We start from the raw sequence: 13,834 nt of genomic DNA on the forward strand, positions 1-13,834 counted from the left end.
CTCGGTCCATATAAAAATGCAAAAGACTTGTACACATTTGATCTCTCTTATTTTATTATTTTCATTTGTATAATAAATAAAGCTGTAATACATTTTTCACAACCACACAGATAATATCATAGACCGTAATCCTGACATCAGAAAGAGAAAGTCAGTGTGCACTTAAATAACAATAACCTTTAAAAGATCTATCTATCCACTCTTATCTTAATCTTCAATATATTTCAAAGTTGACATTTTGAGAAAGATTTATACCGTAAAGTTATTTATCATTGTATTTTAGGGTAGCTGGATAAAATAATAGGCCACTGCCATAAATAGCAGTACTTCCAATATTTTATTTCACAAGATATGTGTTTGTATGAGTTAAGCCAAAAATGCCCTGAAATTGTTTGCTTATCAGTAGTAAAAGGAGTTTGAAATGACAACACTTAACCACTCCCAGCACCCTTTTCTAAACATTGACTCCATGATCAATCAGTAAATTAAGTTCAGCTTGAAAGATTTACTGGTACTATCACTGTCCTTTTTAATTTTCTTCAACTATCTGTGATAACTGTCATTGAGGCTTTTTACATTTAGATTGAATTCCTTTGGTGAGATGATACAATTTCATCTTCCAATGGCAAAGAAATTAAACAACAAATACATAACCTATGACACATGTAGGCAGTTTGCAGATATACAGGTCTCCCCGTCACAGAGCAAGGCCATTTTCTTCTGTGACCTATTGGTGCCCAACACAGGATGGCGCAGCTTCCTTACGAGTCCATTTAGATTTACTTGGAACTTTTTTTCAGCCTCAGGTTTATAGCTAGATAGAATCAAATTTTCCATACTGTATTGCTATCCTATGCATGGAATACAGTAAGAATAGATCGAAGTGTATGGAAAGGCAGTAAAACTAAGACAGATTCTGTGAACAGAATAAATTGCCGTATGGGCCATAATGATGCAACATTGTCATGACTGAAAATCACATTTTCTAAAACAACATATTGTTTTATACAATACTGTATGTGTTTTTTTGGGATCAGAAGACATAACTACTGCAGAATTGCTGTGAGAATACCAAGTATACTGAGAATTAACAAATTGAGAACAATACACAATATCCAAAAGGGGACTTTGTTGAACATTCAGCAGACAAAATAAATATTAGATGGAGGAGCGGCAATGTATTCCATGATGATATGACCCTGTTACCTAACTACTGGTAATGGGGAAATGGTACCTCTCCACATTTCATAAAAGGCATGGTGTTTTCTACATGCTACATATGCGCTTGGTTTAAACAATGTATAAAGTATAGCAAGAGTATAGTTAAGGACGCACAGTCTGTTTTAGAAGATGCTGTAGTGTACATCATGATTCATTCCTCGATATGGCTAACAAGAGAATGTGGAACCTTTACAGCAGCCATGACATTGGTAAATATGAGGTTGTGATTAACAAGATTCATGACTGATCGTAATTCCAAATCATGTACAGTAATGCCATTCTTCATTGGTTTCAGTAGGATTTTATAAGACAAATTTAACAGAACTGAAGAAGAAAAGACAATTATATCCAGATAGTCATGTCTCCTTTAAGTCAAGGAAAATCATAACTTAAAATCTGCATCACATGCAGAGCATTCCCTGAACAATGGATAAGAAACCAGGGTTCTACATTTTATCATTTACCTTCACTTACCCTAACAGAGTATCAGAAATCAAAACTATGGGGGCACTGTATGTGGAACTGGAGCGGATTGACCCGAGGGAGACAGAACCAAACCGTAGGAGAGGAAATAATTTACTGGGTTCAAAGGTAAGAGGTCAAGAGTTGGGGGGATCATCACTGGGTGAGGGTCTGAAGGATGTCCTTGACCAACATTGTGCCGATCACCATTTTCTCACAGTTGACTGTCACCTGGGCGGCGCCATTGTCTTTGGTCACCACACTGACCAGCACAAGGCTGCCACTGGTCACCGTCTTCCCAGCGAACCTGTGAACCGGAGACGGGGGAAGAGGAACAGGAGGACTAAGTTGAAAGGACAAAGGTCAAAGAGCAGAAGCAAAGATGTAATTAAAGAAAGACAAAAAGAGACCAAATTATTTGGGAATCAATATGAATTACACACAAAACAGAAGCATTCTTTCATAACTGCCTATTTGACACAGTCTTATCTTTCCACTGCCTAATAAAACATGCAAAACTGTAATTCCCTAAATATATATATATATATATATATATATATATATATATATATATTTCATATGTATTCTGTTGCTGTTCGCCAACTCTGAAAATGTCTTTCGCCATCCCACTCACCTGCACTCCTTGTCTGAGCCACAGGGGACTCGGCTTAGATTGGCGGCAGTGGTAACTCTCTGAATGACAGCGTGCTCACCATGGCACTTCTCCCCCAGGGTCACCTTCTCCGTGATCTCATTCATGCCCATCAACTGACCTGTGAAGAGTACAAAATGACACGGCTCAAAAGACGAGTGGTTGACACGCCGTCAGCATCTTAGAAATTCTCCTTCCCACGATTCCTTCCACCCGATCTCCTCGCCTCCCTTGGAACCACATTGGAGAAGGGCCAAGGTTCCTCTCCTCAGACTTTTTGCTCCAATACCTTTTAAAGGAGGCAAGGATATGAGGAATCAAGGAGAGATAAATCACAGGTTTCAGCTTGAGTGAAATTAGACATGTCCTTGCACATGTGTTCTGACTACTTGTTTTGGAGCAGGTCAATTTAAATGAATTATGTGGATGAATGCTCCATTTCACCAAACCCATACATTTAATTTCCTCATTATCTAGTGTATCATAGTAGATGTGGGCAATTGTGTCCATATACCGTTTCATCCTACAACAATCCACAAAACATAAACCTCTACCGAAGCTACTACTACAGGGATTAATTGCCAGAAAACTATAAAAAGGGTTGGGATTTGCACAATTCTCTTAGTAAACACTAACCATATAATGCCTTAGTATCAAATAACACGAGTTATTGAATATGCCTAAAGTGAAAACAAGCTCATGTACGGTACTTTCCTACAAATAAGAAAGTACTCTAAAGTTTTCCAGGAACAGGAATACTTTAGAGTAAGGATTTAAGGGGAATACCGTAGATGTGGATGACTACCCGGTCTATGTCATATTTCTATCCTGAGGGTCTTTTGGTGGCCGAGTAGGATCTATTAGTTACCACCATGTGTCTTATAGCCTTTATATCACACTCACAATAGTTTCAACTGCAGTGCCTTTTTTGAAATTCCCACATCCTCTTTGGTCATTCCTGGAACTGCAGCAGCATAATTCCATAGTGCTAGGATATTTGATTGTGGATTAGTGGATCTAAGTGGAGCATTCCTGGTGGAACTACAGTACGTGTGAGAGGCCGGGATGCAGGTTATGTCAGGTCAGTTGTATCTGCTATTGGAGTGAACTGGAGATGCACAGTGCATAGTCATGGGCGCCCGGGCATTCGAAAACCGCTGATGGGGTTCAAGTGGGAACAGCTTGAAGCGAGGGGGGTTGATGTGGAGGAGAAGGAGGGGAAGGAGAGTTTGTGTGTGGGGAGGTAGGGCGTTAAGCCAGGTGACACACAGACAGCTGACGATTACAAGCTCTATCAAAGGAAACTTACCCGGACTCTGTAACAGCGTCTCTACCAGGACCAGTATCAAGGAGGAAGAGCGGAGGATATGAAAAATGTTTAAACACACACTATGACTGGAGTTGAAAACCATGGGTTAGTTTTGATGCCGCTAAATGTTTACGTCTGCCATTAAACTGGTTTTGACTGAATACCAAGGTTTCCTGGTGTGGTGGAGGCTGAATCAAATCATGGGAGATAGTGGTGTCCTAGACATGTCGTTGTTCGTTTTTGTAGTGACTGATAGAAACTGTCTCTCTTATGTGAGAAGAAAAACTATGATTTAACTCGGAAATGTGACAATCTTTTTATATTGATAACTCAAACATCCAGAGGCAAAGATGTAACTAAATTCGAAACAGCATGTGACAATTTGATCTCAAAACAAAGGGTCAAAGTGTCAATTCAGGGACTTTTCAAAACCCTCTGGAGAATAAATGGTTCTGTATTGACACAGTGCGGTGTCGAAATGATGCCTATATCAAATGTGTCTGGGGTGGATTCGCAGTCACTGATCTCTGTCTAGCAGTTTTTTTTTCACATAAAGGTTCTTGTGCTCACCTTGCTCCTTCTTGAATTCATTCTCGGTCATGAAGATGGGCATCATCAGCTCTCCGACTGGCGGCTGGATCGACACAAAGAACTTCCTAGTATGAGTGCTGCAGAGTAACAAGAAAGCAAGATTGACTCACAGGAGGAAAAGGGCAATGTTGGAGGAGTGTGCAGTTATTAGTTCTGATAACTGTCAAACCAAGTTTTATTGCAATTTGCAATACGGAAATTTGGAAGAAAATAAATAGACAGGAGTTCAAATTTAGAGTACCAACCCGATTCCAAAAAAGTTGGGACACTGTACAATTGTGAATAAAAACAGAATGCAATGATGTGGAAATTTCTAATTTTATTCAGAATACAACATCGATGACATATCAAATGTTTAAACTGAGAAAATGTATCACTTCAAGGGAAAAATAAGTTGATTTTAAATTTCATGGCATCAATACAACTCAAAAACGTTGGGACAAGGCCATGTTTACCACTGTGTGGCATCCCCTCTTCTTTTTATAACAGACTGCAAACGTCTGGGGACTGAGGAGACAAGTTGCTCAAGTTTATGAATAGGAATGTTGTCCCATTCTTGTCTAATACAGGCTTCTAGTTGCTCAACTGTCTTAGGCTTCTTTGTCGCACCTTCCTCTTTATGATGCACCAAACGTTTTCTATGGGTGAAAGATCTGGACTGCAGGCTGGCCATTTCAGTACCCGGATCCTTCTTCTATGCAGCCATGACATTGTAATTGTTGCAGTATGTGGTCTGGCATTGTCATGCTGGAAACTGCAAGGTCTTCCCTGAATGAGACAACGTCTAGATGGGAGCATATGTTGTTCTAGAACTTGGATATAACTGTCAGCATTGATGGTGCCTTTCCAGATGTGTAGGCTGCCCATGTCACACACACTCATGTGACCCAATACCATCAGAGATGCAGGCTTCTGAACTGAGCACTGATAACAACTTGGGTTGTCCTTGTCCTCTTTAGTCCGGATGACATGGCGTCCCAGTTTTCCAAAATGAACTTAAAATGTTGATTCGTCTGACCACAGAACACTTTTCCACTTTGCCACAGTTCATTTTAAATGATCCTTGGCCCAGAGAAAACACCTGCGCTTCTGGATCCTGTTTAGTGTTTAGATACGGCTTCTTTTTTGACCTATAGAGTTTTAGCCGGCAACCGCGAATGTCATGGTGGATTGTGTTCACTGACAATGTTTTCTGGAAGTATTCCTGAGCCCGTGTTGTGATTTCCATTACAGTATCATTCCTGTATGTGATGCAGTGCCGTCTGAGGGCCCGAAGTTCACAGGCATCCAGTATGGTTTTCCAGCCTTGACCCTTACGCACAGAGATTGTTCCAGATTCTCTGAATCTTTGGATGATATTATGCACTGTAGATGATGATAACTTCAAACTCTTTGCAATTTTTCTCTGAGAAACTCCTTTCTGATATTGCTCCACTATTTTTCGCTGCAGCATTGGGGGAATTGGTGATCCTCTGCCCATCTTGACTTCTGAGAGACACTGCCACTCTGAGAGGCACTTTTTATACCTAATATAAATTGAAATAATACGTTGCAAATTGGTCCTCCAGCTGTTCCATATGTGTACATTTAACTTATATTGTATTGTGAATTAAATGTAAGTTTATGAGATTTGTAAATTATTCCATTTATTTTTTACTCACAATTTGTACAGTGTCCCAACTTTTTGGAATCGGTTTGTAGGATAAACATGGGAGGTGGAGGTTGAATAGGGAGCGAAGTGTTTGGCTGTAGAATACATTTTCCTGAATTCCCAGTCGGAGAAAATATTACAACTAGGACCTTTGAAAAACACAGGACCTTTGGAAAACACAGGACCTTTGGAAATGCTTCCTGACTTTGTCTTGACTAAAATACAACTACAAGGAGGGTTTGAATATAAGTCAAAGCCACAAGGGAGAAGGTTCTTCCTTACCAGAGCTGGAAGTTGGCAGCCTGTGTGGAATCACAGAAGTCAATGCCCATCACCACGCTAACAGTCTCGCCCGCAGGTAGTGTCTCTGAAAACAACACAAGAAACTAAGTCTCAAACCATCCGTTCTCCAGCCCAATGACACATCTGTGACTTTTTTGAAACTTTGATTAATAAATGGTTTCATGTGGAACATGAACATTTTTTTTTTTACATTTAAAAGGGACAATGTGGTGAAGTGTCTACTGACCAATCTCAGGGAACTCTTTCATCCTCATTCCTGACTGCAGCTTGGCATCCTCTATGTGAAGGTTCTTGGCCTCAGAGGCGGCACTGTTGGTAAACTGGATTTGAACGGCCACCATGTGTGGGTCGGGACTGAACGGCTGGCGGCTGAAGCAATACTCCACCGACAGGCCCTCTCCAGTGATGCGGTGGAGAAGCTCATAGGTCTTCAGGTTGCCGGATGGGGTGATGGTCTGATTCGTCGAAACAGGAAGAGGAAAAATAGCATGGTCAGCCAAGCAAACAGCTGGAAACGTCTTGATATCCTTACCATATCCATTGCCATGAAAGGGTGCACATGGTCTGCAATAATGCTCAGGTAGGTGGTACGTGTCAAAGTAACATCCCCATTAATTGGCAGGAACCAAGGTTTCCCAGCAGAACATTGCCCAAATCATCAAACTGCCTCCACCGGCTTGCCTTCTTCCCATAGTGCATCCTGGTGTCATGTGTTCTCCAGGTAAGCGAAGCACATACACCCAGCCATCCACGTCATGTAAAATAAAACGTGTTTCATCAGACCAGGCCACTTTCTTCCATTGCTCCGTGGTTCAGTTCTGATGCTCACATGCCCATTGCTTTCGCCAGTGGACAGGGGTCAGCATGGGCACCCTGATTGGTCTGCAGCTACGCAGCCCCATATGCAACAAACTGCAATGCACTGTGTGTTCTGACACCTTTCTATCAGTACCAGCATTAACTTTTTCAGCAATTTGAGCTACAAGTAGCTCGTCTGTTGGATCAGACCACACGGGCCAGCCTTCACTCCCAATGTGCATCAATGAGCCTTGGCCACCCATGACCCTGTTGCCGGTTCACCGCTTTTCCTTCCTTGGACCACTTTTGATAGATACTGACCACTGCAGACCGGGAACACCCCACAAGGGCTGCAGTTTTGGAGATGCTCTGACCCAGTCATCTAGCCATAACAATTTGGCCCTTGTCAAAGTCGCTCAGGTCCTTACACTTGCCCATTTTTCCTGCTTTTAACACATAAACTTTGAGGACAGAATGTTCACTTGCTGCCTAATATATCCCACCCACTGACAGGTGCCATGATAACAAGATTATCAGTGTTATTCACTTCACCTGTCAGTGGTCATAATGTTATGGTTGATTGATGTGTATACTGTATGTGTTTATTCACAGCATTAATGTGAAGTGGTCATTTTTTATTGTTTTTAGATTGGGTACTCACTGTAGGGGACAAAACGTTGTCGGTCAGGGACAAACCCTCCAGATCTGTCACTAGACTGCTGGACAGAAAGTTGTTGAGTGGCGTGACTTGGGACAGAGATGGGGCAGGGTCAACTAGGAAGAGGAAGAAGCACAGCGTTACCAACAGGCTGCAGACCTTGTCTCTGTACTCTGTATCATGGGGGAAAGGTGGAATGCTGCACCAATGGAAACCGACATCCATATCAGATATTCAGCATCATGAATCACAGAGATCTGAAACCGCAATGTTCAGAACTACTGACACAGATATTTCAAGCAGCTCATTTTTAATTATGAATAATGACTCAAATATACATATACTGTATATTCTGTAAGACAAGATATGTCTTCTTGAGGGGGAAATTGTCACTGTATTTTGTCACTGCATACACTGTATGCTGACTGTACAGAATGTATTCTGTGACTATATTCATTGTGTTCCGTCACCATATACACTATAATGTTTTACTTTAAAACACCATTCTCTAACTCTAACATCATATATCTGGTTGTATTCTGAATTCAACACTATTTTGTTTTTTTTACTTACAGTCATCTAGATCCAGGAGAGACATTTCTTTCTTCTCTTTCTTGTTGTCTATTTTGGGTGGTTTGGAAGGAGGTTTGGATACTGTTGCCTGACAAACCCACAATGACAACAGAATGAAGGTAAATTATGTAACGTTGTGTGTTCATGAGAGCAAAATGTTTGTCATTTAGCATATTTGTATATTAAATGGGTGTTTTATTTCAGTTCCTCTGTCAGGGTACCAACCTTCTTTTTCTTCTTGGTCTCCTCCTCTGACTCCTCCTCTGACTCCTCCTCCTCCGATTCGCTGCTCTCTGTTTCACTATCTTTGTCCTCCCCCGATTCCGTATCCGAGCCACCCCTGCGTGGTTTGTTCTTACTCTCCGTCTTCTTCCCCTCCTCTTCACTGCTCTGCTCGCTGAGATGCAAGACATAAACAAGGGTCAAAGGTTTCAGGAAGGAATTGAGAGCAGAGCACCAGCGCTGATGACGTCATCGAATTGCATTACCTAGTCCTAGGCTACAGTCTTTGGGTTACACATGTAGATTTCTTCAATTGATACAGGTTAAGTGTAGTTGAGATTAGGGCAAACAATCATTTTAAAAGGCAGATATTAAGGGGAAATATGTCCTACCTATCACTTTCTGGAACCGGTTTCTTTGCTTTGATTTTCTCCTTTTTCTTCTTCCTCTCTTCCTCCTCCTCATCTTCCTCGCTTCCGGACTCAGACTGCTGGTCACTCTCCTCACTCTCAGATCCCGAGCCGCTCTCCTCACTGCCACTCTCCGAGTCGCTGGCTGTGTCTGACGCTGGGGTTGGATGGGATATCGTTTACGGGTTACTTCCATCCCAACTCTCACAGATTCTCTCTCTGAAACCTAGTAGGCCTTTGAATTCTGGCTCCATGGACCGGTGCTTCATTTTTGCGTCATTCGAATTAGAGAGGGCACTCTGACACCGATGACAACATGGAAGCTGGAGACTGGTACTGAACCCCAGTCTCTAGTGGGGGGATTAGTAGATGTGCAGACCTGGTTATGTTACCTACAGACCATAGGCTCTGCACTTGGGCTTGACTTTGAAGTGTTTCATGCGCCAGTGTTAGACACTGTTTTGGTACAGATAATATAGATAATATGTTTCATGGGAGCAGGTCCAAATGTCTGAGCCACTACCTCCGGTGCTCATGTACAGATGCAGCGTTGGAAATACTGATGCAAAAATAAACACAGAACGCCGTGCTAAGCACCTTTTAAACCTGTGCATTGGCAATCACATTTCCACACACCCACATAAGCACACGTGAACACGCCAGCACGCTCACTTAAACACAAACGTAAATGCAGTCACACACACACACACGTAAGTTCTGATAGTTTTCTTGAGATTAACGTTAGAAGGAATGGAGAAGGGGGTTGTGACAGCAGGGGCCTGCGAGGTTGCCCTAGTTACCACTGTCTGCTGACTCCGTTGGTCCAGACTCTCCTTCCGAGTCGGAGTAGAACGGCTTCTCCACCTTCTTCTCTTTCCTCTTCTCGCGGCTGCTGCACTTTGTCCACTCGGGCACCTGCCAAAGAAGGCAAACGGTCAGCCAAGTCATCCCAGCCTTTGAAGCGTTTCACTGGAAGCAGAGAGACGAGGAGCTTGTCCAAAATGGCACCCTATCTCCTCAATAGTACCCTACTTCTGACCACATTGGGCTCTTGGTGAAAAGTGGGGCACTATATTAGGAATAGGGTGCCATGTTTGGGGTCCACCAAGGAGAGAAGACGCAGCGCGGCCATGACTGCTTCCCCCTGGGTTCCTATGAACCAAACCATAAAGCCAGATGGGCTTCCATTATAGTACCGCTCCGGTGTGCTCTAGTCTACACAACTCTCATGACATGTACTTCTACTGCTCCACAGCCAGGTGGCAGCACCAGGTGGTGCCGTCATGGCCACTTTGGTAATTTTTTCTTTTAAAAGGGAGCAGTGCCATTAAAGGGGTGATGTCCTCCAGGAGATGTCAACGTCCGGACACTGAAAAATATTTACAATGTCAAAATAGATTTGGTTAACTGAGGATGTGTTCTTTGCAATTCCTACTGGTGAGTTTAAATGCAAAAAACAATAACAACAACAAGGAAGGGATTGAAGAAAGGTTAGCGTTGTGTGAGGACCGTCGACACTTCTGAAGGAATCTGCTCTTTAATAGTGGAGATAGAGGAGGGTGTCGAGTTGGGTAGTTTTGCTGAGCTAACTAGACACAAAACAGCAGCTACGGTCAGGGGGAGGGGGGGTTCAAAAAGCACTTAGGTTTTGTTTCTATGGGGGGAGTGAGGCTTATAGAAGCAAGCTCTTTGTCACCGACTGACTCACGCTGGTTAAAGTTGTGACTCTTTCGAGCAGGGTAATAACCTGGCAGGACGGAAGAAAAAGATTGGGATGGAGGTGAGATGAGAAAAGGAAGAAAAGTCTAGAAAAAGGTCAAGAAAGCAAAAGGCACAGACAGGGATTCAAGTTGCACTTACTCAATACTGTTGCAGATGTTCAAAAAACAGTTTTTACTATTAAGCAATTTGACAAAATTACTATAATTAGACCTTAAAACAAAATGAACAAGATACTTGAACATTATTTCAGCCACTAGCATTTTGTGAACTTTAACTAAGTTCATAAGTAACTTAAAAAAGCTAATAAGACACATTTAAGATACAAAATATACTACTTATGGTTATTATTATCAAAGGCTATATATGAATGATAAAGCATGGGGCGATGTTTGCTGATTGAACTTTGTTATGGTAGTGCAACATATATTGAATGAATCCAATGGAGGTTGAATGGTAACACAGAGGAGTCCAGAACGACAGATTTCTGATTGGAAACCATTTTAGCACTCACTGCACAGCAACAAAGAGTAGAACCCAGCGGTTCACACACAAAACATGCAAACTGTACCACTTGAGCAGTTTGACTAGATAAGGTCCTTTTCAAAATGGAAAAGTTCTCTTTACATAAAGCTATACATCATTAGAGACAAAGCTTACTTTGATATTTCTACAGCAAATAGAAAGCCCCTATTGAAAATCAGGGTTAGTTTGATAATAGTACCAATTAATTCCCATCAAGGATCAATCCAACACCAATCCATTTGAACGTGGTTATATATCCCTTTGTCCCTTATTTCCCAATATTTGTCCATAACACCTACCCAGAATCTAGGTAGCCAGGGTCCATGAAAGCGAATTGTTCAATCAGACATATTATCTTATTTCAAAATTTGAGACGCTATTTAAATTTGTTTCCTTATTTTATAAACTATGTTGTCTCAGGACACATTGTGCTACAGGAAGAGGTGAGGGTATAAATGTGCTAGTTGAAATCTGGGGATGATTAGGTAAACATGTAGCCAAAACACTGGGGTTAACGCCCCTACCTTTTGATTACCATGGCATTGTTCCCACAGAGAGTGTGCTAGTGTACTAGTTTGATGTTCTATCTGAATGACAACACCCCATGCTGGACAATGTCCCCTTCAATGTTCCCCTTGCCCTGGGGCATTGGTATTTGATGGAAAAGTGCCCCCTACAGGCCCTCCAACAACACTTCCAGCAGCATCTGGTCTCCCATCCAGGGACCGACCAGCACTGTTTATGCAGAGCTTCAGAGGTGACAGCTGAGAAGCAGCGAGATTCAGGGTGTTATGCTGCTGGTAAACAAAGAAAGCACTATATTCTGCTATATTATCCACAAATATAAAGACATTAAACAAAACAGATTGTGTTGCTAATGTTGCTAGTGTAAAAGTTTACACTGAATTATCCATTCACTTGGGAGACACATCTACATAGACTGTTTTAGAATGAACATCTTTCTTCTGCAAGCCGGACTACTACTCAACTGTTTTTTTGGGAGAACTATCCCTTTAAGTGTCGGATAAATAATTTGGATGAAATATCCCTTTAAGTTTCTTCCCATAGTCAGAAGCACCAGGCTTTGTGTTTGCTTGAGGTACACATAAAACTACAGAGAGGAAAGCAGTCATAAAGGTACACCGCACTCTCAAAACGGGGGCACCTCTCGCCAGTCTCCTAGCAAGCTGATCCTCCCCTCACTGCCAGTCATGATATCCTCTATCTGCAGACCGAGGGCAGAGAGAGAAGGGGCAATGGGTCAAAAGGGTCACCCAATTCAAAATGATCAACACAGCCTGTGAGCCGGTCCTGAAATCCGCATTGGTCATGAATGATATGTTTATGAGGAGGCACTGGAAATGAAAATACAATGTTTAAACATAACACACAGTTCACAGAGCAACGATAACCCAAAGAGCCAACCAAATCAGACTGTCAAGTCACTCCTCTAAAACAAAAAATGGGGATTAAATAGTTTTCTACCTTGATTTGGAAATTTGGAAAAGGAAATAAACTTGAAGCACGTTGATTTGATGTCAGCCTTTGGCACATATCGTTAAACATGAAGTGAGCCGATGGCACATTGAAGGATGATGGGGGGAACCTTGGGTGGTTTAAGTAATCGTTGGTGCTGGATAACAGTATACTGCACCGTGGTCGTTTCAGTCTAGGTGGCATGTATCATTAGTAATCAAACAGAAGGAAATTACTTGGTAATTGTTCATTATAATTAACCGTCTGTTGCAAAAAGGATCTTCTTTTGCGAAGGGTTGCACACCTTAACGAATACAACTCTTTTCTCAGAGCTTCTTTGCTTTGCGGGACGGTCTCCTCCCATTCCCACTATCCCGTGTGCCATTGGCTCAAGCAGGTAAGTGATCACCAAAAGGGGGAGGGGTTAGGGTAACTGAGTGTTTGCTGCCCTATGGAGGCCAGAGCAACAGAGGGGTCTTATGGGTAGTATAGTTTTGTATAAACTTGGCCAGTAATCAATCGCAAGGCAGGGTGTGTTTATAGGTGATAGCCAGCTAGGCTCAGCAGTCATTGACATAACCGTACTGTTAGCAGTTGTTTTCGAATTACGTTAATAGTAATAATGTTTTTTTGGGAGATAATACGCAATTGTACAGGTCTTTGAAAGTCGACCAACAGCAGAATTCCCTATTACAGGTTCCATTCTGCCACTAATAGTAGTAAGAGCGGCAGAGGCGTTTATGATGTCTGTGAAACATAAGGGATGTCAGTAGTGCATACGAGGATGATGTTATGCCGAGAGGTGACTGGAAGGTGGTCATGGCCCATGCATTCTGTGATGTGTCAGTGTTCCAGTTTCACGGCAATTTGTCATTAGTGTTGCGCCCCCTCCGAGGCACTGCCCTCTTAGAGGAGCGCCCCCTCGGGCCCCCCTCAGGCTTTCGGGGGGCCCCCCTGTCTCTGGCTGTTACTGTTTCCACTGCACGCACAGACTCCTTCACCTCCACGTTGCGCACGGAGGGGTCTGGGGCGGCCTCGGGCCAGTCAGGCAGCTCCTGGTAGCCGCCGGCCTTGGCGTTCAGCAGGTGGGACAGCGAGCCCAGCTGGAAGTGGTCTCGATCTGGGAATCACAGGGAAAAAATAAGTGACCAATGTTTGCTGGAGTGTGGAGATGTATATGAAAAGGTTCCTTAACTTACACATTTTTTTTAATGGCCTTATGTGTATTGGTCTCTACTTCACTCTGACTGCTCAACTCAGATCG

The 13,834-nt window shown here is 42.5% G+C and overlaps 1 protein-coding gene across 13 annotated transcripts in view; it reads right to left on the reverse strand.

Moving 5' to 3' along the window:
* Positions 1–42: 42 nt before the first annotated feature.
* Positions 43–13,834, reverse strand: part of LOC105018693 (adaptor related protein complex 3 subunit beta 2) — a 68,438-nt gene continuing 54,646 nt past the window's right edge. For 2 of the 13 annotated variants that reach the window (XM_034288332.1, XM_034288330.1), the window contains 13 exons: positions 13,560–13,690; positions 10,559–10,597; positions 9,651–9,765; positions 8,833–9,007; positions 8,444–8,615; positions 8,219–8,306; positions 7,649–7,761; positions 6,416–6,644; positions 6,169–6,253; positions 4,215–4,312; positions 3,645–3,665; positions 2,318–2,456; positions 43–2,026 (listed from right to left, as the gene is read on the reverse strand). In XM_034288332.1, coding sequence (XP_034144223.1) covers positions 1,840–2,026; positions 2,318–2,456; positions 3,645–3,665; positions 4,215–4,312; positions 6,169–6,253; positions 6,416–6,644; positions 7,649–7,761; positions 8,219–8,306; positions 8,444–8,615; positions 8,833–9,007; positions 9,651–9,765; positions 10,559–10,597; positions 13,560–13,690 — 1,592 coding nt within the window. In that variant the 3' untranslated portion in view covers positions 43–1,839. Of the gene's footprint in view, positions 2,027–2,317; positions 2,625–3,644; positions 3,666–4,214; positions 4,313–6,168; positions 6,254–6,415; positions 6,645–7,648; positions 7,762–8,218; positions 8,307–8,443; positions 8,616–8,832; positions 9,008–9,650; positions 9,766–10,558; positions 10,598–13,559; positions 13,691–13,834 lie in introns of those variants that run through there. The other 11 variants (XM_010884325.4, XM_010884321.4, XM_010884326.4 and 8 more) reach the window with 9 other exon arrangements.

Source organism: Esox lucius, chromosome 19 (genome assembly GCF_011004845.1).
Source record: "Esox lucius isolate fEsoLuc1 chromosome 19, fEsoLuc1.pri, whole genome shotgun sequence".
NCBI lineage: Eukaryota > Metazoa > Chordata > Actinopteri > Esociformes > Esocidae > Esox > Esox lucius.